The sequence below is a fragment of the Meleagris gallopavo genome, chromosome 16 (assembly GCF_905368555.1).
Source record: "Meleagris gallopavo chromosome 16, MGAL_WU_HG_1.1, whole genome shotgun sequence".
Classification (NCBI taxonomy): Eukaryota; Metazoa; Chordata; class Aves; order Galliformes; family Phasianidae; genus Meleagris; species Meleagris gallopavo.
Window position 1 is genome coordinate 4,079,540 of NC_139419.1, and position 21,867 is coordinate 4,101,406.

The following is a 21,867-nucleotide window of genomic DNA, read 5'->3' on the forward strand; positions in this document are numbered from 1 at the left end:
AACTCAGTGCTTTGCCTGTATGCATTTTGGATTTCATCAGCAGCTTAAAGCTCTAGTAATTATCTCACTGCATTTAAAACATTGAGACTGCACTCTGTTCTTCTCTCGCCTCAAAAAGTCAGTCACCCACCTCTGCCTCAACAGCCAGAGCAGTAATACAACCACTGCTTTGGCTTCTGAGCTAGTACAACACTGCAGTGCTCTGGCTGGCTCGAAGGTGCTTGCCTCTCTATTGATTACCAGAAATGCCCAACCTGCATCAGCCAACATTAGCTTCTGCAAACACCCCTCTGCTGCACAGAGCCCTTCCATGAGGAGCTGCTGAACACATGTGAACTGAGAACAGATGAAAGATCAGGAGGAGTTATTCAAAGTAAGCCAACACCAGGCAAAGTGGGAAAAAGATCTGCTTTTGGCCTGTGGCTCCGCATTCCCCACGAGGGCACTGACCTCGTTTGAGAAGCTGGGAGCAGCATCGTGTTCTTCCCAGCTCTGGTTCCTCGCTTTCATCTTGCCACTGCCGCTCTCCACATCGTCATCCTCCTCCGGGAGGGCCCCTTTGTGCCTCTTCTTCATGCCCTCGCCAGTCTCAGAGTCTTCAGAGAGCAACAAGGACTTGCTTAGTCTGCAAGCCAAGCACAGGATGGGTCAACGTGGGGGGCTTTCCTCCCTGTGATCCCCACCAAGCTCAAAAGTGAGGTAAAATACCTCCTAGAACAGTGGGGATCCTTAATGGGAGCCAAGTCCACTGTGAAGCAACAGCAGTTTGCACACAGTGAGGGCCTGACTCTCGTTTTCCACCAAAGAGGAGAGGCAGGGAGCCCTTCTTGGATATCAGCACACAAATCAGAGACCCACAAGATGGTCTCTGAAAGGATGTGTTTGGGGTCTTGAGTAACAGCCACCGAAAAAGCACCCAACTTGGTACAGCTCAGCAGGAGGAAGGTTAGGCAGTTGAGCTGGCTGTGGTGGTTTTATCCCACTTCTTTCATGGTCACTAGGTGCAGAGGGAGTCCTGAGGCCCAGGGAGATGCTGCCGTGCCTGGCACCAGGATGCTCAGTCTGATCAAGAAGGGTGTAAGGGCCACACGGAGGGACAATGGCACTGTGAGGACCAGCTTGCACAAAGGGCAGGCCATCCGCTTTACAAGCCTGGCCTACTGCAAGCGGCATTTGCAGACTGTGTTTTTGGTCTCTCTCCAGGATTTGTGGGGAAAGGAAAGGGTAAATACATAACAATAAAATAATAATAACATGAAACTAGATGCATGTCTTTCACTGCTCCCCAGCTGCCTCCATTAACTATTTGATGGATGCTGAGATCATTCAACACCTAAAGACCTCTACCAAGCTTCCACTGAAAGCTCTCACTGCCACCTCCTTCACGCTAAGCCTGCTGGCCCATATCACACTACTATCACAAAGCCAACGACAGTCTCTAGGCACTTCCCCTCCCCTCTGTCCTCCCTGCTGACCACTGTACTCAGCTAAAACAACTCCTGCCCTGGACACTGAAGGTGCACCTCCACCTCTCAGACCAGGTCACTCCTGCATTCCTGTAACACAAGGATGTGCATACCAACACGCTCATGCATGCACACATGCACAGCTTCCGCCACCTCTGGATGCCTCCAGCCTGCTCAGCCATCCGAACACGAGGAGCAAAACAGAGCCACTGAGAGGACAGATCTTCATAAGCACGCAGTCAGTGGGAGCTGGGCACCTGAATCTGACTGAAAAGGGTATTTGCAAAAAATTACACAATGAATGGGGAGGCAGCTTGGAGATGCCCTCCCTTTGGAGAGGCTTAGCCATCTACGGATGGTCAGACCGCCAATTGAGATCCAGGTATCCGAACAAGATCTGCTGGATTTGCACAAGAGAAAAAAAGGAGAAAAGAGAACGACCCAGACGCTGGAAAGAGAGAGGCCAGGCCAAACCAACTCCCACTGATGAGAGGAACAGGAGGTGAAGGCACAAGAAATGCGACAGACCCGAGAAAACAGAAAACCTGGACCAGCCCTATCCTTCCAGTTTTTGACATCAGCATCCCTGCCATGAGCTCTATGGCACCCTCCTGCATTCTCCTCCTGAAAGGGCATAAGGACACGTTCCCGACACCGAGCGCTCAACAACTCAACTCTGCCTGTCCTACCCACAGCCAACATGCAGACACATGGGCTGGCATCGCCTTCCCACCGTGAGGCCATGCTCATGTTGAAAGCTTCCACACCACTGATGTGACACCATCCTCCCTGACCATCGCCACAGCGAGACCCCTCTGCATCCGAGATGCTTTCCCCAAGTACGACCCTGTGCAGTGACCCTGCCATTTTCCCATCTTCCCCAAATTCCAGCCTTACTTTCCACTCTTGCTGTCACTCTTCCCTCTCTCCTTAATGGGCGACAGAGCGCTTGATCCAAGTTTCCTCTTCCTGGGCCTTCCAGGGCCTCTTCTCGCCAAGCTTCTACTTTTCTCGTCATGCTTTTCCCTTTAAAAAAACCACACGCTTCACTGTTAACCAAGGCAACAAAACAAAAAAAAAGGAAAAAAAATAGCAAAGAAAAAAAATCAAATTTTGCAACCAAAAAGCAAACCAAACAGGGAAAAAATAATAAAGCAAATAAATCCAAAAAGAAGAAAAAGGAAAAAAAAAAAAAAAAAAAAAAAAAAGAAAGCAAGCAAGAACGGGAGCCAACCCAGAACCTTCGCCTGTCACCGAACTGCTAAACTGAGCTGCTGAAGCCAAGGATGTCTCTAACAATGGTCTCCCAGCTGCGTTCACCAGTGATGGGGTGGTGTGTTACATAGCCTAGGAGTGTGTTGTGCAAAGCTCTGGTGAGCCATACCAGGAGGAGAGGAGACAGGGAGAGACGGAAGGCTGTTTTCTCTCCTGGACAGAGAGGCAGTGGTAGGTGCCCAGCTGGAAAAGAAAAGACCAAGTGCACAGCCTGCCACTTACTCGGAGTCCCTGCGCCTCTGCAGCTTCACCAGCTCCCGCTGCTTCTCCTTGTAGCGCCGCTGCAGCTCCGCCAGCCTCATCCTGTAGTCTAGCTCCATTGCATCCATGTTCTCGATGGCTGATTTGATAGAGTACATCTGGGGGGAGGAGAGAAGAGGGGTAGAGAAGGTCAGGGCATGTCCTGGTCCCCATTCTAGACTGCGGTGCCTCTGCGCTGCATCCTGGCATGACATCCTGTGTGCTGATACTGGAGCAGAGCACTCTTGCCCCCACCAAGCACAGACCAAGAGTGATATGGGAACAAAACCAGCCAAGGAAAGATGCTTGGTGGCTGGGCATGGTTTCAGCTCTGAGAAAGAGCAACCTCCCTGGGAAATAACCAGCGGAGTGAAATACATCCATGGAGTCTGTTCTCCCTTATTTAAAAACACAGATCAAAATATTCCTGGAACACTTACTTGCTGGGTACAAAATAATTTCTCAGTGTCTCCCATGGGGAAGAGTCAGGAAAGAAAAAGAAAGGAAAAACCCTGCTGCCACTATCTTTACTTATTCTCCCCACCAAAGCAGTAACATAGAGTTCCTGCTGGCTTTGTATTACAAGCACCACTTCTAGGGCTAGGGAGGGTCCCGCTGAGATCAATGGTGTTGATTCACAAACAAGAGAGAAAGCTGAAGTGCACCATGCCAACTCATGTGCCGTTAGGAACACAGAGGGAAGTTCTGCCCAATGCAGAAGGGTGGCATACGGCGACTGGGAGGGCAAGCAGTGGTGAGCGGATGCACTGTGGTTTTTCAGGCTCAGCCACGCTGAGAGCTACTTACGGGCTCATCTTTCTTCTGCATCCAGCTGTACTTTTTGTTGGGATTCAGCTCTCGAGGCAGCCGGATGGTTTTCAGACTTTCCATAAAGGGGGTGGAAAGTACTTCCATGAGCATGTGGGTGCTGGCAGCCAGCAAACTCTCCAGCGTTGGCCGGACAGGGAAACTCTCTGAACCTGCTGGGAAGGACATTAAAAAAAGCTAGAGCTTGATCCTGTGATACTATCCCTCTCATGGGCACAAGGAAAGGCTCTCATCCCTTCTCGACCCATGACAGCTCAAGCAGTCTCTGGGATACCCCAAACCCCACTTGAGATCTCCCACTGTACCCCGCCACGCTGCAACTTGCAGCTCCCACCACGTCTCATCTCAGGAAGTTACTGAAGGTGAGATCCTTTCAGGACCTGCCAAGCTCTTGGAAAGCATCATCTGGAGCTCCCGGGGCCTTCTGTGCCAAGCCCCAGCAGACTGCAGGCTCAGCCCCTGCCAGAAGGGTGTTACCCTGGCAGCTCTCAGCAAGTGGGGCTCCATTTCCACTATGCATACCACAAACTGTCTAGACATGGGGAGGGCCTTTGGAAGAGGGGAGCAGTCCAGGTGCCACGTGCAGCTCAGCCTGCTACAACAAAAACCCTTCCTCAAGCCCCTCCAAAGTGCCTGAAGTTTGGGGCATCACTCCTGTCTGAGGCTGCAAGAGACCTCAGCTGGGTCTCTGCTCCTCTATCAATGCAGAAGACAAGCAGACCTGACTCAACCCAAGGCCTGCCAGACCTCGCTCCCATCACTTACTTTGCATTTCTTGCTTCCGTTTCTCAAGCTCCATCTCTGCAATTTCACTCAGCAAAGTGATCCCTTGCAGGAAGGAGTGCTCCAAGGCCTGGTCAGGTAACACCTCCATCTGCACCTGGGATGGAGCGACACTGGCAGTAGTCAACAAAGAACAAGCCTGAGGCATTTCCGTGGCAGCCACCAAAGCGTTCATCCCCGCCAGCGGGTCGCCCGGCTTGATGTCCAGAGTCGGGATTTGGCAAGAGATCGCCTCATCTGGGTAGGAGGGCATCTCTGACCCCTGCTCACCCTCCTCAGGGGGCAGGCTGGGAAACTCCCTGCCCCGGGGCACATCAGCACCTTGCAGATCCATGGCTACAGAGGCCTCTTCCTGCTGGGGAGTCAAGTCCATCTCAGGTGTCTCGCTCTCTGTGTGCACCAGTGAGCTGTCGTAGTCCATGTGCACTGAGCAGGTTTCTGCTCCGCCCTCAGCCTCTGCCTGAGCCTCATCTTCCACCTGGCAAGCCACAACCTGGTAAGGAGGTGGGCAGCTCTGGAGGTCTTCCTGGTCCTGTTCCATAGCACCCAAGGCTTCTCCTTGATGCAACAGCAAATTGCAGCTGTCCACATTCTGCACTGGGACAGCTGCAGTGGTGGTGATGTTCAGAGCCCCCATGTCCTGCTCACAGATGCTCTCTTGGCTTTCCTCCATCTGCACTTCTGATTTCACCCTCTCTTCCAAAGACTCCTCTTCTGCTGCTGTTGGGATGGGTTCTAGCATTTTGGACGGAGACAGGTGGATGGGTTTGACTTCAGGGGAAAGCTCCATGTGCTCAGAGCCTTCGGCAGGCAGCGGGACATCGGGAGCCAGGCCGTCTGCATCAGCTGCTGCGGTGGGCTGGAGGAGGTAGGGGTAGTGTCTGCCGAAGGTGGGAGGCAAGGACTGGAATGGATATCCCGGGGGGATCTCTGCAAGACATCGGAAGGGACAGGCTGTGTAATAGCAAGGTCTCCAACGTGTCTTCCCTCATGGAGGCACAGGGATGGGTCCCCTTTGCTTCCGTCAATTCACAGGTCTTCCTACTCTCACAGAGTGGCTACTTGGGCATCCCTCTTCTGGCCAAGCTGCCAACCTCTGTCTTAGGCTGCAGCACCAGAAATGTCTGTTCTGCATAACTCCAGCAACTACAAGTGGAATCTGCATCCTGCATTCATCCTCCCATGGAGATTTCAGCTCTGGAGGAACCAACCCAGGCTCAACCCAAGGGAAGAACAGAACCCACTGCACCAGGTGCCCCTAGAACCCCGGCAACTATCCCAGCCAACCACAGCACTCTGCTGCCTGCCTCTCCCCTGCCTTTTACAGAGGCATGACACGGTTTTCTTTAGGGAAAGGGATGGAAGCAGGAAAGAGCTGAGGAGAAAAAGGGAGGCAGGCACAAACACAATGGGACTCTGTCAAAGCAGGGCTCTCTTACCTTGGAACAAGGCCTGAAACGGACCAGCAGCCTCTTTTTCCAATTCCAGGTCTTTCTTCTCCACAGACTCGGGTGCCTCTTCCTTTGGAGGGATGGCAGGAGCAGGGGGTGGAGAGGCGGGGGGCGGGCTGGAGGGGTGGGAGCTGGGGGTGGCAGGGTAGGAGTAGGCTGGCTGCGAAGGTGGCTCCTCCATCTTTTGGATCACCTCAGCTTTGAGCACAGACACGGGTGAGGCCCTGGGAGAGAGGGGAGGTGGACTCACAGCCTTGCTGTAGGATGTGGAGGCGCTGGGCGACAGCACGGGCGGCTTTCGGTGTACCAGTCCTGGGGCAGAGGAGGACAGGCCCGATTTGGCACTGTCCAGGCTCCTTTTCGTCACCTTCTCTTCCATATCTGCACGCTGTTCGTTTGCCTTCAACCTCTCCTGTGATAAGAACAGAGTAAAATTCAGCACATCTCCACCTGCTCCTGGAGAGCAGCACAGATCTACCACCAAATGAAACCAAACCTTTATCCAACACCAACTGGAATAAAATGTGTGCTACCAACTGCAACACCATTTTAAGACCAATGTGATAGAGGGAGATGCTGATCCTAAACTGACACCTCCCAGGCAGAAGCATGTTGGGATAGAGAAGGGTTGAAGTGCTCAGAGATAGGAAAGGTCTCCCGGACCTGAATGAAGACCTGATAGGAAGCACTGGCAGAAACAGATGTAGATTCCTCTGGGACTCATCATGAGGCTTATAACAGCCTTTTTTATGAAGTTCCAGATCCAGGACTCATGGGAAAGGTGTCTCAGCTTTCAAACGCCAACCCAAAAAAAAAGTGGTTTCTATTTCTAAGCCTTCAGCTTGGCAAGCACAAATATAAAGCTAAGGCCTAAAAACAGATGACCACTACAAAAATTAACTGGGTGCAAAACACACCCAAATGAAACCTAACGGTTGCCAAAACCTTCTGGTGAATGGGAGCTGGCTTTAAGGACCCAGAGCAATCACTGCCAGCACTGCAGCTGCTCCTCCAAACCACTGCAGGAGGTCTGCCTGGAGGCGAATATGGATGAAAGTACTCAATAAGCCACGCCATGGAGCAGCTCTCCTGACACCACTCAGGCTTTCTACAACAAACCCCCTAGACAGCCCAACTTTGGGCTTTCACCTCTAAGCTAGATGCTCTCCAGAACGTACCACGAGCTGAGCGCTCCGCTGTAGCTCCATGGCGTGTGCTGCTTGCTGCTGCAGGATGTACAGCTCGTGCTGCCGCAGCAGCTGCTGATGGGAGAGGAGCTGGAGCTGGTGAGCGTGCTGCAGGGAGCTCCGGGTCGGGGGGTACATGGCAGGCCACAGCGGGGGAGCCCGGTCCATCAGCTCCGCTGCAAAACAAGCATGGTTAGAGGATTACCCATTCTTGGTTGATCCCAAGGGCAAATTCTCCTAACCAGGGAAGCAAACTATATGGGGTTCTCTACAGGGTGAGAAACCAGTGCTGAAGATAACACATCTTCATTTCCAAAATGCAGTGTAACAAGAAGCAAGCCCACGGCCACCTAGAGCTGTGGTTTCTGCTCCCCCTGGATAAGCACACTCCCATTGAGCCAACTCCAAAGCCAATTCCCCTCCTCAGGGATATGCTCATGTCCTTACCAAAGTGCGGCAAGTGCTCACTGGGGATAACGACAAGTTGCCCCGACTGCGGGTCTCTGGCAAACTGGTAGGCAGAAGGGAGGGCCCCTCCCATAGCAGGGGGGAAGCCTGGAGTCATGCCCTGGTGCAGGGATGGGTGGCCGAGTCCTGGAAGAAGAAACACCACGATCACAACTGAGGGGATGCACGCAAGAAGTCATCTGCTGTTTGATGGCTCCAAAACACCGCATTCCCGTTCCCATGTGGTCAGAGAGCAGCCTCCCTGGGCACTCAGCAGTGGGTTGCATTGCTGTGGGCGCCCTGGGGTGCCTCTAGGGCACTCACCGTAGGGGTGGCCGGCCAGCCACATGGAGGGGCTGCCAGTTCGGGGGAGCCAGGGGTGCGCTGCCAAGTGCGAAGCCGGGTCTGTGGACCAGCGCCCGGAGCCCGCCAAGGCCGGACCTCCCGTCACCATCAGGTTGGAGTTCAAACCGTTCGTGGCACAGCCGGAGGGGTGGATCCGAGCGAAATCCACCAGCTCTTTGCTCTCTCTGGTCATGAGGGAGGCAAGGGAGAGAATGAGAGGGTCTGAGTGCTGCAGGAGGACGGGAACACAAGTGCACGGGGCAGGCACAACCCTCACCTGAGCAGCTTCTCCTGGTCCCGCTCCAGCCGCCCTGCCAGGAGGTGGCTGTCCCGGTGACGACTCCTCTCGTCCCCGCAGTCATCTTCAGAGCGACTGTGCCCTAAGACACAAACCAACGCCATCACAGATGAGAAGCTTGGAAAAGCTGTCTGCCCAATGTATCGAGTTCAAGGCCCGGAGGACAGAGCAGGGCTGTCTGCACGGCCCCATTCTTGCTAAGAGGGGTACCTGGAAGCATCACCCTCTTGCAAGGAGCTAACTAAACCCCTGCACCAAACCACACGGCTGCGCTCAGCACATCTCATGGGGCAGATCTGAGCCACCTGAGGAGGATCCTTACGCCCTCACAAACTGGGAGCACTGGGTGCACTCCGAAGCCTTGTCCTCCTGCAGACGCTCACAAAAACATCAAGCTCCGTTCTGCAATCCAGTCCCTTAGAGGGAAATCTGCACTCTCTTGCCAAACCATGCAACAGGAAAGGGTCTGGTGAAGCGAGGGTACATATGGCAGATCAGGGCAGGGATCCAAAACAAGGGCTGGCTGTTGGGCTGAGAGACAGCTCCTCCAGATCACAACAGCTCCCACAAGCACAGCCTGGCAGGGGAGGCAACAACCTGCACAGCAGCAAACACTGAGACACTCAGCCTTGCCAGCCCTGCCACTTTTATTTATCTAAAACCTTCAGCTATCTGACTTTAGGAATGGTTTTCTGTGGCTTTATCCCTAACTACCTTTTTACACAGGCATTTTTTCCCACATTTCCTTGCTGTCCTCATCCATGTTACAGTTGGGTGATCCCTAAATCCCAGCCCTGGCATCTGGGCAAGGTTTGGGCACAAGGAGACCCCCTAATAGCCCGTCCACCCAGCCGACAAGCCATTTTTTGAAGGAGGGCCCCACTGTGTATTTCCTCAAACCCAGACAGCCCGTGGTTTTTATGCTGTCAGGTATCCAATTCCCTCAGCCTCTACTGTCAGAAGGAATGCAGCAACGAGACAACAACTCTCCCAGCTCCTCTCCCTGGGCTCCTCCCAAGGGCTGCAGGCAGAAAGCAAAGATGCTCTCAACACTGGCACACGGCTCTCCCTCCCAGAGGGCCTTCCGAGGTCAGCAGCTGCCCCTCATCTCCCCCCCATCCCCACTACCTGCGAGCTGCTACTCCCAGCCAGCTCCACCATCCTCTTCTCATCCCCCACGCACACACACACACACAGACTTTCTAATTTGTGCCTTTCCTCCCCAGCCTCGCTAATGGGACGCTCCTTTAGCTGTACAGACCGACGATTGTTCGGATGGTGAATGATCATTTTGTCCATATATACGAACATGACGCACAGACCGCATAGAAAAATTCAATCAGTTATGCAGAGAGGAAAGGCTCAGGTCCGTTTCCCTGACAACCAATGCCCGGCACTAAATACTTGCATTTTACTTGCCAAATACTACAGATTAGCCCACTAAAGCCTGCTTTCTCCTTCTTAAAAGGTCTAAACATTCAAGCACTGTCCACTCAGCGCGAGCAAGCTAATGTTATTAGACGAAGATCTCCTGACACACAAAGGGGGGGGCAGCATTTGGGGGGCGAGAGGAGGAGAAAAGCGGTCTTGTTTTCTGTCTGAAAGCCAACTGCATTGCTTAGCAACAGGCCAGAATTCAGCCCTTGTTTGCAGCCTTTTAGTTGGGCTCAGTAAATTACATCTAACATGAGCTGGGAGGGTCTGGGCGCTGGAAAGGCAGAACAAGCAGAGCCCTGTGCTGCCCACCACGTCCCCAGGCGGCTCCCAAGGGCGAAGGGAAGTGACAGGAACGGGAAGACTTGGGGTTTCTGTGGCTCCCCGCATTAATGGGGGTCAAAGCAGTGGAAAGGAGCTGTGCTGGGAGGTGAACAGAGAAGGGAAATGGGGTGCTGGCAACGGGTCCCCTTCCTCCTCACTGCTCACACGGGTGGCTGAGCTCCCAAGCCCTCTGGGAGCCCCAGAGAGGCTCTGGTGGGCTCTGGGCTTTGGCTCAGAGTGGCTACAGCTGATGGCCCATGGCAGAGCAAAAGCACACAGAGCACACTGGTCCCACCAGTCCCACCAGAGTTGGAGCAGTGCAGCTGCAACCACACCCCCAGGGCGAGCACAGGACTGGAAGGAAGAGTCCTCACTTTGCCAATGTTTACGACAAGAACTTGGCTGGGAACATGAGGCAAAGGGAGCTGAGAACACCCAACGCAGCCCACGCACGCGGCAGCTCTACCTGCTGCAGATCCACACAGAAAGCCCCAGGACAGGCGTGGAGAACCCACCTTTGATGCTGCTGAGAGACAGCGAGCGATCCCGGTCCGCCAGGCTGGGCGCCAGCTTGCTGCTGCTACTGCTGCTGCTGTTGTCCTTCTGCCGGGCCACGGCCACAGCGATGCCGACAGGCAGGTGCCTCACCTCTACCTCCCCCTGTGAGCCAATGCTCTCACGGCCAAAGGATTTGGCACTCTCAGGTCTCTCGGGGTCCCTCTTCAGCTGCTTGGCCGGCTGTTGTGTCAGCAGCTGCTGCACTTTGGAGGTGCCCAGCTGTGATGAGTCCAACTTCATGTTGCCCAAGCCGCCGAAGGGGCTCTTCTTGCCACAGCTCTGCCGGGACGCGGTCTCTTTGGCAAAGCTGCCGCTGTACTTGATGAGGCTCTGCATGGCCGAGCCTTCGCTGTGGGAGGTGGGGTGCAGGACGTCGGCAGCACCCCGCGAGCCCACCACCGAAGAACGCGGCAAGCCGCTGGGGTCCAGGTAGACCTTCTTGGCCTCCTCCTCCGCCCGGGTGACGTGGTTGTGCTGCGCGGCCAGCACCGCCATCTGCGTGGTGGCGAAGTTGCCCATCTCAAAGGGTTTCCACTTCTGCTCGGGAGGCTTCAGCTGGCTGTGGTCCAGGTGCTGCCGAGAGGAGTCCAAAGTGCCGTAAACCTTTGTCGCTTCTTTGGAGCTGGATCTCTGGAAGCGCTCTCGCTCGCAGGGACGGTGTTCCGCTTCCGGACTCGACTTCAGCAAATCCTTGGAGGCCAGGAACTCCCTGCTCTCCGGAGAGCCCAGCCCTGGCCGGTTGAGGAAGGGCTCCGATGCAACCTGTCTCTTCAGAACCATGGAGTTGGCCCTGATCACCGAACCCTTCTCCCTCAGGACCTCCATCCTTTTGGCATCACCGTGGCAAGAGAAGTCCTGGGAGAGGAGCGCGCGGGAGGCGTCGGCGAGGCAGCGCTCCGGGGGCGACTGCAGTACGCCGGCCTTGCCCAGCTCCTTCTCCTTGGCCTTGTTGTCACGGGCCTGTGAGGCGATCTGGATGGGCCCGCTCCTCTCGTCATAGGCCTCGACCGAAGGCACGAAGGTGGGGGCGATGACTTTGTGCTCCCTTCCCAGCTCCTTGGCCGGCGGGAAGATGGTGTACACACTGGAATGGACGGGCTGAGGGGGGAAGGTGGCGGCGGGCGCCATTTTGCCCGGCTGCGAGGGATGCGGGGAGGGACAGCTGCAGGAGACGTGCAGAGCACCCACGGAGGGCAGCAGGGTCTCGCCCCGCTTCAGCCGCTCGGCGTGGGCGTGCACGGAAGGCCTCACGTTCTCGTCGTGCCGCGCGGGGTCCTTGGCGCAGCGGTCCTGCTCGGCGCCCAGCACCTTCAGCACGGGATCCCCGCCACCATTGCAGTTGCTGAGGGACGAGCTCTGCAGCGGGTTCTTGGATTTTGCCTCCCCGCCGCCCCCGCCCCGACTTGGCACGTGCTCAGCCAGAAAGGGCGACAGGCGCTCGCCCGCCTTCACCGCCTTCTCCACCACGCTCACTTTCCGCTCGCCGTCAGGCTTGGTGTCCTGCGTCAGGTCTACCACGCTGCGGGGCCGCGGCTCCTCCTTCGGCCTGCCCTCCTTCTTGGTGAAGGGCAGGGAGAGCTCAGTCCTGCAGCCCCGCTCCTTCCCGCCGGGGTCTTTCAGGCTCTCCTTGGAGCTCTTGTGCAGCTGCCCCAGCTCCTTCTCCCGCAGCAGAGCGCTCGGTGTGTGGCCGCCCGCACTCCTCGCGAGGGGCGGCTGCGGGTGCAAGGCCGACTGAGCTGCGTGGCCGGATAGGTAGAACCCATCTGCAAAGCAAAAGCAAACAGGATGACAGCAGCCTCCCACCCCTTCAGTCCTACACAGGCACAACCGTAGAATCACTATGGCTACTTCTAACATCCTCAAGCCCAGCCCCGACCTGTCCCACCATGACACCAAACCACGTCCCCCAGTGCCACATCCACATAGTTCTTCAGCATCTCCAGAGACACTGACCCCACCACTCCTGGGCAGCAGTGTCAGTGCATCACCGCTCCTTCGGAGATGAAATGTTTCCTAATACCCAACCTGATCCTCTCCTGGCACAACTTGAGGCCATCACCTCTCATCCTATCACTGTTATCTGGGAACAGAGGTTAACTCCCACCTCTCCACAACCTCATTTCAGGGAGCTGGAAAGAGCACTGAAGTACCCTCTGAGCCCCTCTTCTGTGGTCTGAACAATTCCAGCTCCTCCACCCACCTCCCATAACACTTATGCTCCAGACCCTCACTGGACACAGTCCAGAGCCTCCATGTCTTTCTTGTACTGAGGAAATCAGGTTGTGAGGATGACCATGCGGTGATCTCCAGGTTGTGAAACAACCCCAAATTCACACTGATGCAACAGCAAACGGGGGCTGCAAGGAAGGACCTGGCCAGGTTCTCCACAGCAATACCACATTCAAGACTTTGGTATTGCTAAGACTGAGGGATGTTATCATTCAGGGATGCCACAATGCCCAGCAGCTCCAGCTGCTGAACCATCCCCAAAGGAGGGGCTGGGGGGCAGGACATGCGGGGATGCTCTCACCTTTCTGCGACTCAAAGAGGCTGTGCTGACCCAGCTGGGCCAGCAGCGGGCTGCCTGCACTGGGGGGCTCAAGGTGGCTCAGGGGAATGTAGGACGGGTAGAGCCCATTAGGAAGATGGGAAAAACCTGCAGGAAGATGGAAACAGAAGAGAGAAACATGTTTCAGACCAAGCAGAGCGCAGTCTGTTGCAGCTGTTGGTCCCCTGCATGCCAGCCGTGAAGACACGCAGCAGTGCATGGCACTGAGCACTGGTCAGGTCTCCCATGCACAGCAGTAACCCAGAGAGCACCCAATGGTGGGCTGCAAACCCACACTGTGCCCACACAGCCCATCCCAACACTGGGTACTAGCTTTTGGGAGAAGCATGAGCACACAATCCCCATCAGCTGGCACAAAACAGCACCACACCTATCCAAAACAGCACCTTACCCTAGAGGATGGCGACCCTGAGCTGAAAGCTGCCAGACCATCCATCAGCTGGTAAGAGAAAGCGTGCTCCCAGGTCTGGCTTTTGTCCTGGACACCAAGCGAGCCCCCGCATCTTCATGGAAATCATAAGCAGCAATGTTTCATAAATGAATAGTCATAATAAAATTGGGAATCAAGCAAGCTCTTGGCTGCAGGAAGCAATTCTTCTGCAACACTGCCACCAAACGGCACCCAGCAATGCTGCAAATCCAGCACTGCATGCTGCCTCAAGAACGGGCAGAAGGGGAAGCAGTTCCCCAGTTGGTGTCAACATCTACAAACTGCATAAAAGCCATCAGGAGAGTCTGAAGGAGCCAGTGGAGCCCTCTGCAAGCTTCCCTTCAGATCCCACCAGCAACAAACCACCCCAAAATCCTACAATCTCACTGAAAGCAAACAGGCAATAATGACCTTTCTCAAGCTTCGGGCATTCAGCTCCATGGATCCAAACAAAACCACACCAAAACCAGGAGAGAGAAGTTCAGCCCCTGAAGCTGCACGTGGGGCACCATCCGCGAGAGCCGATCAATACTGCACATTATTTAGACAGCCTCATCTGTACCAACACCATTTGCCCTTGCTAAGTGCAAGAGGAGAAGCTGCTGGGCTGCATTCGCCCATCCATTCCCTGCCGAAGCCTTCCAGGAGATGAACCCAGTGCAAACACAACCCCCAGACAAACACCGGAGCACCCCTTCCTCTGCATAGCTCTCTGGCTGCTCTAAGCCTCACACACACCCAAAACCTGCTGCCTGGCAGCCCCAGGCACGTCCTGCAGCAGCAGGCATGCAGCGGTGGCCACGGGCAAGCCGCTTCCTCCTTGCATCTCTGTGCCAGAAAGTGATGCCAAGGGGAGAAACTCGACCGCGGTGAGCAACGCACAGCTCACCCCAACCATGGGTTCCTGCCAAAGGGAAGGGAGGGGAGAAGGGGAAACCACAGCCATGTGCCCAAGGACAGGGCAGTCGCTGAACTGGCACAAGATGCTTATTGCCCGGGGATGTGCCCAGGGGCTCGACAATCTGAGCCACGCTCCTGCAGCCTGCTGATGGAATGCGAGGCAGGCGTGGGGCAAGGAAGCCGTGGGGAGGTGGGAACAGCATCCTTGGGGTATCCGATGCCTCTACACCCAACCCATCTCCCCAGTGGTAAAACGTACCCACGTTGCACAGGAGCCGTCAATGAAACCATCGATCACTATCACCGAGGGCTGCTGTTAGAGGAACTTGGTGGGTACAGATGTGTCAACCCTGCTGAAAACGGCGGCGGAGGGGAAGAGGTAGAGCCCTGTGAGTCACCGCTGAGCGGGCACAGGGCGATGGGGAGCTGAGATAGCAGCGACCGCAGCAACCACACGCCGGAGCCTCACTCAGGGGAGCACCGCCGGGGTGCAGCTCTGTGGGGAGTTCAGCCCCACACCGCCCAGACTCCAACCACCCGGCAGCAGCACCAAGAAGCTACATTCCCAAAGCACCAGTACTGTCCAGCTCTCTGATCCCCACTGTCAGTTGGGAGAGAAGCACGCAGCCCTGAGCAGGGGTGATCATGAGTGAAAGCCCTCTCTGCCCGAGAAGCCACAGCCCCACCATCAGAAAGCTCTGGAAGAGGTGAAGTAATTCTCCCCCATGGGCCCATCTGTCCGTTATGGGTTTCTGCCAGCGATGAAATATTGCTAACCACCAGCACCTCGCCCCCTCCCCCAGCATCGTGTTGTGATGCAAGGGGCTGCAAGTCATAAGGGCCCTGAGCCCAATGCGCTCCCCAGGACCCTCGATCTGAGCCTACTGCACATCCCCGATCCCAGTGCCAGCAGCAGCACCCTGCTGGGGGGAACCCTTTGGGGAACCCTCCGCCCCACCTCCCACCTCCCTGCTGCATCCCACAGCAGCATGGCAGGGCTGTTTCTCACACACACATTCGCAGCTCGCCAACAGCTGAGAGCCGGCAGCGCTGATGGCGTAAATCTCTGCCACCTCCTCCCTGCAGTGACACCCGAGGCACCAGAGCTGATCTGACTCCGTGCCACACACGAGATAGCAGTGCTGCGAGCCCTCAGGCGCTGACATCAAAGCCTTGCATCAGATGCACCCGAATCGCTGCACTGTGCCACTGAATCCATTCCCCCTACCCCAAACCCCAACCCCATCGTGCCAGCTGCTCTTAGGACACATCTACAGCCTCCATTCTGCCCGTCCCCTGAAGGACTCGGGGCTCGCTCCCCCCCGTCTCTCCCCGCATCTCTCCCACCACCACGCCGCTTCCCTCCAGCAGCAAAATCACCCCTTTAAATCAAACACAAGCTCACCACCAGCTTGGCACCCACGTCTATTGTTTCTTTTCATTTCGCTTTACTCCGTGTAGGAACCCCGCTGTCCAGGCTGTTTTATTTTGAAGCAGCTCTTGCTCAATATTTACTACTGCTGGCAGCAGCGTCAGCACCGCAGCACCAGGCGGACCCCCCCCCTCTGCCAGCAGCCAGTGCTCCCAGCACATGTCCCACCCAGTCCAGAGGATGCAGAGGGCAGGAGGCGTGAGCCAGGCTGCTGGCTTGGTTCTTTCTGGCTGTGAGTTTTATGAGAGCAGCTCTATAGGGAAGCAGCAGTGAGCTGCTGGGCAGCACAACATGCTGCTGCGGCTCTCTGCCTGCGGGGCTGGTAACCCTGATCTGCTCAAGTGCATGCAGGCATCACCACGCAGCCTGGAACACGCACAGCCAGCCCGGTCCCACACGCCCCACGTTAACCCCAAAGCATGAGAACAGCCCAAGCGGTGTCAATGCTCCTGTGTCATCACCACCGGTGACAGCAGTCCCCTGCCTGAAACCCCAGCTGCACCACACGCCTCCTACCTCCTGCTGAATTAAACCCAACACCCTGATGGGCACCTCCCTAAATCCACCCTCTAGCTCCATGTTCTGCAAGGTGCTGGATGGAAATTAAAAAAATATCATCGAACTCTCAGATTCCTCCCCAAAATCCCCAGGAATGAAGCAACTGGATACTAGAAAGCTGCCCTGCCCAGGATACCTCCCAGCCACCCAGGTGCCACCACTGCCCCATGAGCCCTGGGGATGGAGGTGTCCCATATGGGGGCCCTAAGGCCAGCACTGGTCCCACCAAGGATGTGCACGCATTATTTGCATCTCTGCTGAGCAAAGAAACTACACCCAATTCCTTCCTCAATGTTATCCTCATTTTGTTTTAATTACTCAAAACCAGTGCAGAAGCAGCAAACTGTCGAGTCTGGGCTCCTGCGCAATTAACCCAGCAACACCCACATGTTCGTTATAGAAGAGCTCATTAGACAGCACCAGGAGAGCCCCGGGCACCCGACGGGGGCCATTACTGCAGCACGGCACAGCACCGGCCCCGCATCACCTGCCAGCAGCAATTCCAGCAGCTTCAGAGAGCTCCCAGAGCCACGAGCCATGCCCCGCAGGCAGCGCAGCCTATTTTCAGCCACAATGACTTCAGTCCAGGTCACCAGCAGGTTAAATGGGACCGTGCCACGTTATCCGCCCCTCCTTCCCACTGAGAAACCGAACACCGCTGCGAGGCGGGCAGCAGCCAGCCCTAAGCTGGGTGAGTGCCACCTGCACACTGCTTTGGACAACAGGGGAATGCACTGCTGCACCACTGCTGCTGTTCCTGCAGGCAGACTGCAAACCCGTAAGCTGCTTTTCCTTAGGAACCCAGGCTCAAACGCGCCGTCTGTGCCCAGGCTCTCCCCCTTCTCCCTTGTTCAGCCCCTTTTTCTTTCCCACATTCTCCCAAGCATCCCCCACACCACCTTCCTGGTCCCCATCCCAACACCAGGAGAGGCAGAGGCAAACGCCACGGCGCTGTGATTTAATTCCCAATGAACAACGGTGCTAATCCACATTCAAATTTAAGCCTTCGGACAGATTTCCAACCTGGTCCCGATGCCGCAGAAGCGCTACGTGGGTTTCCATCTATGTGTGCATACAATGAAACGAGAAACAACCACGCAGCCCAAGAGCACCTTTTTCTTCTGTCTCTCAACACCATCCAGCCTGGGCAGGGCAGAGCACCGAGCCCTCAAGCCCTGCACACACAGGACACCAGGCAGCACAGCCGATGCCATGGCACTGCAGGCAGCCAGAGCCAAATCCCTCCGAAACCCTTCCTCCCGAGCACACCAGCCGCTTAATTTTATTGGATATTTTTTTTTTTTTTTTTTTTGTAATTAAAAGCAATTAAACCAAATGTATTAAAAGCATATTCAAAACCACAGGGGGTGGTGCTGAAAGGAACGGCGCGGGGGCAGCGACGGATGGAGCGAACCACCATCCAGGCTCGGCGGCGGGGGAAGATGGATAGGGGCAGGAGCAGGGGATGCAGATCTGCTCACCACGTCTGCAGCAAGATTAATTCCCGGCTATTTCCATTCCTCCAACTGCTGCTGTGTCAGGAGCAGCACCAGGACCTTCCCACACCTCATCCTCGGGCAGGGCTTCCCCGGCACCAGGTCACTGGGGCTCTGCCAAGGAGCTCAGGGCTGAAGGCACGGCTCTACAGCAGAGAATGGCTGCTAGGAGCCGGGCTAACGAAGCTGTGTTAATGAAGCACATCTCAGCAAATGGAGTGGGTCAGAAGCAGAGCCATGCACAGCTTCAGGAGGAGTCAGAACCCAAAAATACGGGAGGATGCTGCAGGACCTGGCTCCAGGAAAGCCCTTGTGCCCTCTGCAGCCCTATACCAAACACTCAGGATGGGGCTGAGAGCGGCACGCAGCTCCTACAGGACAGAAATCCACCCTACAGCCCACCCCGCCTTGGCAGACAGGCTCCCTTCACCAACACAGAGCACAAGGTTGCAGGAAGACCCAAAAAACAACAACAAAATTCCTATCCCCCTCATTTCATTCCCAGTGCAAACCGCAAGAGATCATTCCTGCCTCACTCCAAACCCCACAGACCCACAGCAGCATCACCAAGCACCTCCCACACCCCCAGGGCGAGCACCCGTTTTCAGGGCCATAAACCACAGCAGAACTCCCCAAAAGCACCACGTGGACCCACACCCCCAGCAGGGCTCTGCTGCTCTGCTACCATTCTCAGGACAGCTGCAGGAGGGCTTTGCTGGCACGGCAATGTTCCCCTGCAGGATGAGACGGGGGGATGGGGAGGTGTCCCCTCAATGCTCCACATTAGGCTGGAAAAACCCACGGCAGAGTTGGACCAGAGAAGGAGGAATGCCCCGATAAATCTCTGCGTTTCACTCTACAGACCTCAATGCAGCTCCGTGTTTCACCGCCTGTGCAGGCAGGGAAGCACACAAACACCAACACACAGCACAGCCACCCACCCGAGAAAGAGCACCCTGAGTCCACGGGGAAAGCAGATTTTTATTGTCATTACTACGCTCTGCTCCTGACGGCAGCCAACCATCCACAACCCCGGCCCCACCAGCCTCCAGCTCCCCCGGACACAGCGGCTGCCAAGAACAGCACGGAGGTGGGGCGGGGAAGGGACAGAGCTGGACACCACCCCCTATGAGGACCGGGGACTGACCCCCTCCCCCAGCTCCGTACACAGCATCCTCCTCCATCCCCAGCCCAAATCCCACTGCCGCCATCGCCCTGCCCTCAGCCCATCTCTGGGAAAATACCCCCAGTACCAAGAAAATACCTCCGGCAATGCCCCCCCACTCCCGAGCCCCAGGCTGGGGGTTGCCTACACAAAACATTTCTGCAGGTATTTATTTTAGGAGGGAGTTGGGATGGCTCCAACAGCCTCGGATGGGGGGGGTCACAGCTGGGGCCGGAGCTGCTCTATTTAAAGGCTCTGGCTGCTGCCCGCCGCCCTTCGCCCCTTGCGCAAGGCTCCATTCCAAAAAAAACAACCCGAATGGAACAACAGCAGCAGCAAAGAATAAGGAGAAACACACACAGACACCAACACCGAACCGATGGGTTCGGGATGCTGCGCTGTGCTGAAAGAAAGATAAATCCCTGCGGCACAACGGGAGCGGGATGGGGGCTCAGCGCTTTCCTTCGGTGACAAACCTGCAGCTGTGAGAGAGGAGGGACGGAGGGGAAGGGCAGAAATGGTGATTTGGGGGGGAGGAGGAATAAGAAAAAAAATGCTATAGAAAAAAACTGCCCAACGGCAAACTGACCGAACGTGCACAGCGTGCATATGGAACACTGCAGATTGCCTTCTGTCGTACAGGAGGTGGGGGGAAAAGGAAAACACGGCGCGAGAGGGGAGCTAAAATATTGATAAAAACAGATTACAAAGGAGTTAAAATAAAAAGGCAAAAGGGAGGAAGCAGGCAGGGGTGCTGGAGTGCTGTGCAGCCCTTGGTTTGGTAATTCTATCTGCAGATCTGGGCACTGCCGCCCAGCACTGCGCTCACGGACACGGAGCTGATCGGTCCGGTTTATGGGAGAAAAGCAAAGGGCTGCGGTTGGGAAATGAGCTGAGCTGCTCTCCTCAGCAGCACACAGCAACCACCCTACGGCTGGGGGTGGGGGGAGAAAGGGGCAAAAATGGGAGGGGAATGGGGAAAAAGAGGGGGGCGAGGGAGAAGAAAAAAGGAAAAAAGGTGGGGAGAAAGAAAAGGGAAGGGGGAACGGAAAAAAGAGGGAGAAAAAGAGGGAAAAAAAAAAAAAAAAAAAGGAAGAAAAAAAAAAAAAAAGCAAAGCAAATCCATGGAGCAAAGTCCCATTGCGCTGGAGAGCAGCGTGGCTCAGAGTGGGGAAAGGAGGAGATGGAGCCAACAGCCCATGGGGCAACAGCACAGAAAGCAGACTGCTGGGGAAAAAAAAATAAAAATAAAAAAGGAGGAGAAAGAGGATTTTTTTTTAAATGGATCGGTGGGTTGGGTGCCCGCAGATGGAGGACGAAAATAAAAGACAATTGTAATAAAAATAACAATAATAATAATAGGAGGTAATAGGGGCAGCCCTACATCGTTCCCTCCCCTCTCCGCTTCCCCCAAATCTGCCCTCTATTCCCTGCTCTAAGGGACGGCCTCACAGCCAAGCAGGGATTTTCCACCCGGCTGAGATTCTCCAAATCCGTGCCGTAACTCGCCGTGCACAAACGGCCGGCAGCGATTTTCCCCCATTCCCATCGTTTTCTTTTTTTGCATTCCCTGTTTGTTGGGTTTTTTTAATCCCCCTCCACTCAAGCAAAGCCTTCGGGAAAAGCCGTGCTCAGAGCAGAGCCCTAAACAACACACAGGGCATGGATTTGGGGCTCAGAACCATACGGAGTTGGGGCTGCAGAGCACAAATCTGGGGTTTATAGCACAGACATTCGGGATGGTGGAGCACGGATATCTGGGCTTTAAAGCACCAATATTCGGGGCTTAAAACACAAATCCTTGCCATTCTGGAGCACTCATGTATGAGATTAACAGCGTGGGTCTTTGGGCTGAAAAGCACAGATATTTGGGGCTCTAAGACATATATTTTTGGGACTCCAGAGCACACAAATCTGGGCTTGCAGGCACGTATGCTTGGGGCTGGGGAGCGCGCAGATCTGGGCTCTTAACACGGATCTTCAGGCTCCAAAGCACGGCTATTTAGGGTCCTAAAGCATGCATGGTTGGAGTTCCAAGCACAGACATTTATGGATTAAACCATTAGGATTTGGGACTCCAGAGCGCGCACATCTGGGATATAAAGCGTGGATCTTTGGGACTCAGGAGCATGAATTTTGGGGGTTAAAAACACAGATATTCGGGGCTTGAAAGCATGGGTACCTGGGGTTTAAACTGTGTCTGTGTGGGATTTAATGCATGAATATTAGGGATCTGAAGCGCACACACACACACAGGTTCAGCAGCTCAGCTATTTGGGGTCTAAAGCTCATCTATTCGTGGCTCCCAAACACTGGGATCAGCAGTGCAGGATTGCGGGCATTGGGGGGTTTTAAAGCACATTTGTCTGGGGTTTAAAGCCCAGAGATCCGGGCTCTGAAGCACCGATTTTTTGGGTCTAAAACACAGATAATACGGGATTCAAAGTGCAGATACGCAGGGCTGCGACCCGTGAATATTTGCGACTCCAGAACGCACATATCTGGGGATTACAGCACGGAATTCAGGGCTTTAAAACACGTGTAATAGGGAATGGAGAGCACACACATGGGCTCCACAACACGGGCATTTGGGGCTCGAGGACCCTCTATTCGGGGCGCTAAAGCACGGAATGCCGGGGCTCGGGACCAAGCGCATTCAGGGTTTCAACGCACGGATCTCG

General features: G+C 55.3%; 1 protein-coding gene across 3 annotated transcripts in view; it reads right to left on the reverse strand.

Annotated features, from left to right (window-relative positions):
* The window catches only part of TNRC18 (trinucleotide repeat containing 18), a 46,865-nt gene that overhangs the window by 22,515 nt on the left and 2,483 nt on the right, over positions 1-21,867 (reverse strand). Inside the window, exons 3-14 of one of the 3 annotated variants that reach the window (XM_085237925.1) lie at positions 13,167-13,292; positions 10,594-12,399; positions 8,300-8,402; positions 8,002-8,207; positions 7,678-7,824; positions 7,222-7,406; positions 6,032-6,455; positions 4,575-5,522; positions 3,789-3,961; positions 2,964-3,100; positions 2,364-2,492; positions 451-625 (exon numbers count right to left, since the gene is read on the reverse strand). In XM_085237925.1, the coding sequence (XP_085094051.1) occupies positions 451-625; positions 2,364-2,492; positions 2,964-3,100; positions 3,789-3,961; positions 4,575-5,522; positions 6,032-6,455; positions 7,222-7,406; positions 7,678-7,824; positions 8,002-8,207; positions 8,300-8,402; positions 10,594-12,399; positions 13,167-13,292 (4,559 nt within the window). Of the gene's footprint in view, positions 1-450; positions 626-2,363; positions 2,493-2,963; positions 3,101-3,788; positions 3,965-4,574; positions 5,523-6,031; positions 6,456-7,221; positions 7,407-7,677; positions 7,825-8,001; positions 8,208-8,299; positions 8,403-10,593; positions 12,400-13,166; positions 13,293-21,867 lie in introns of all 3 variants that reach the window. The other 2 variants (XM_085237924.1, XM_085237926.1) reach the window with 2 other exon arrangements.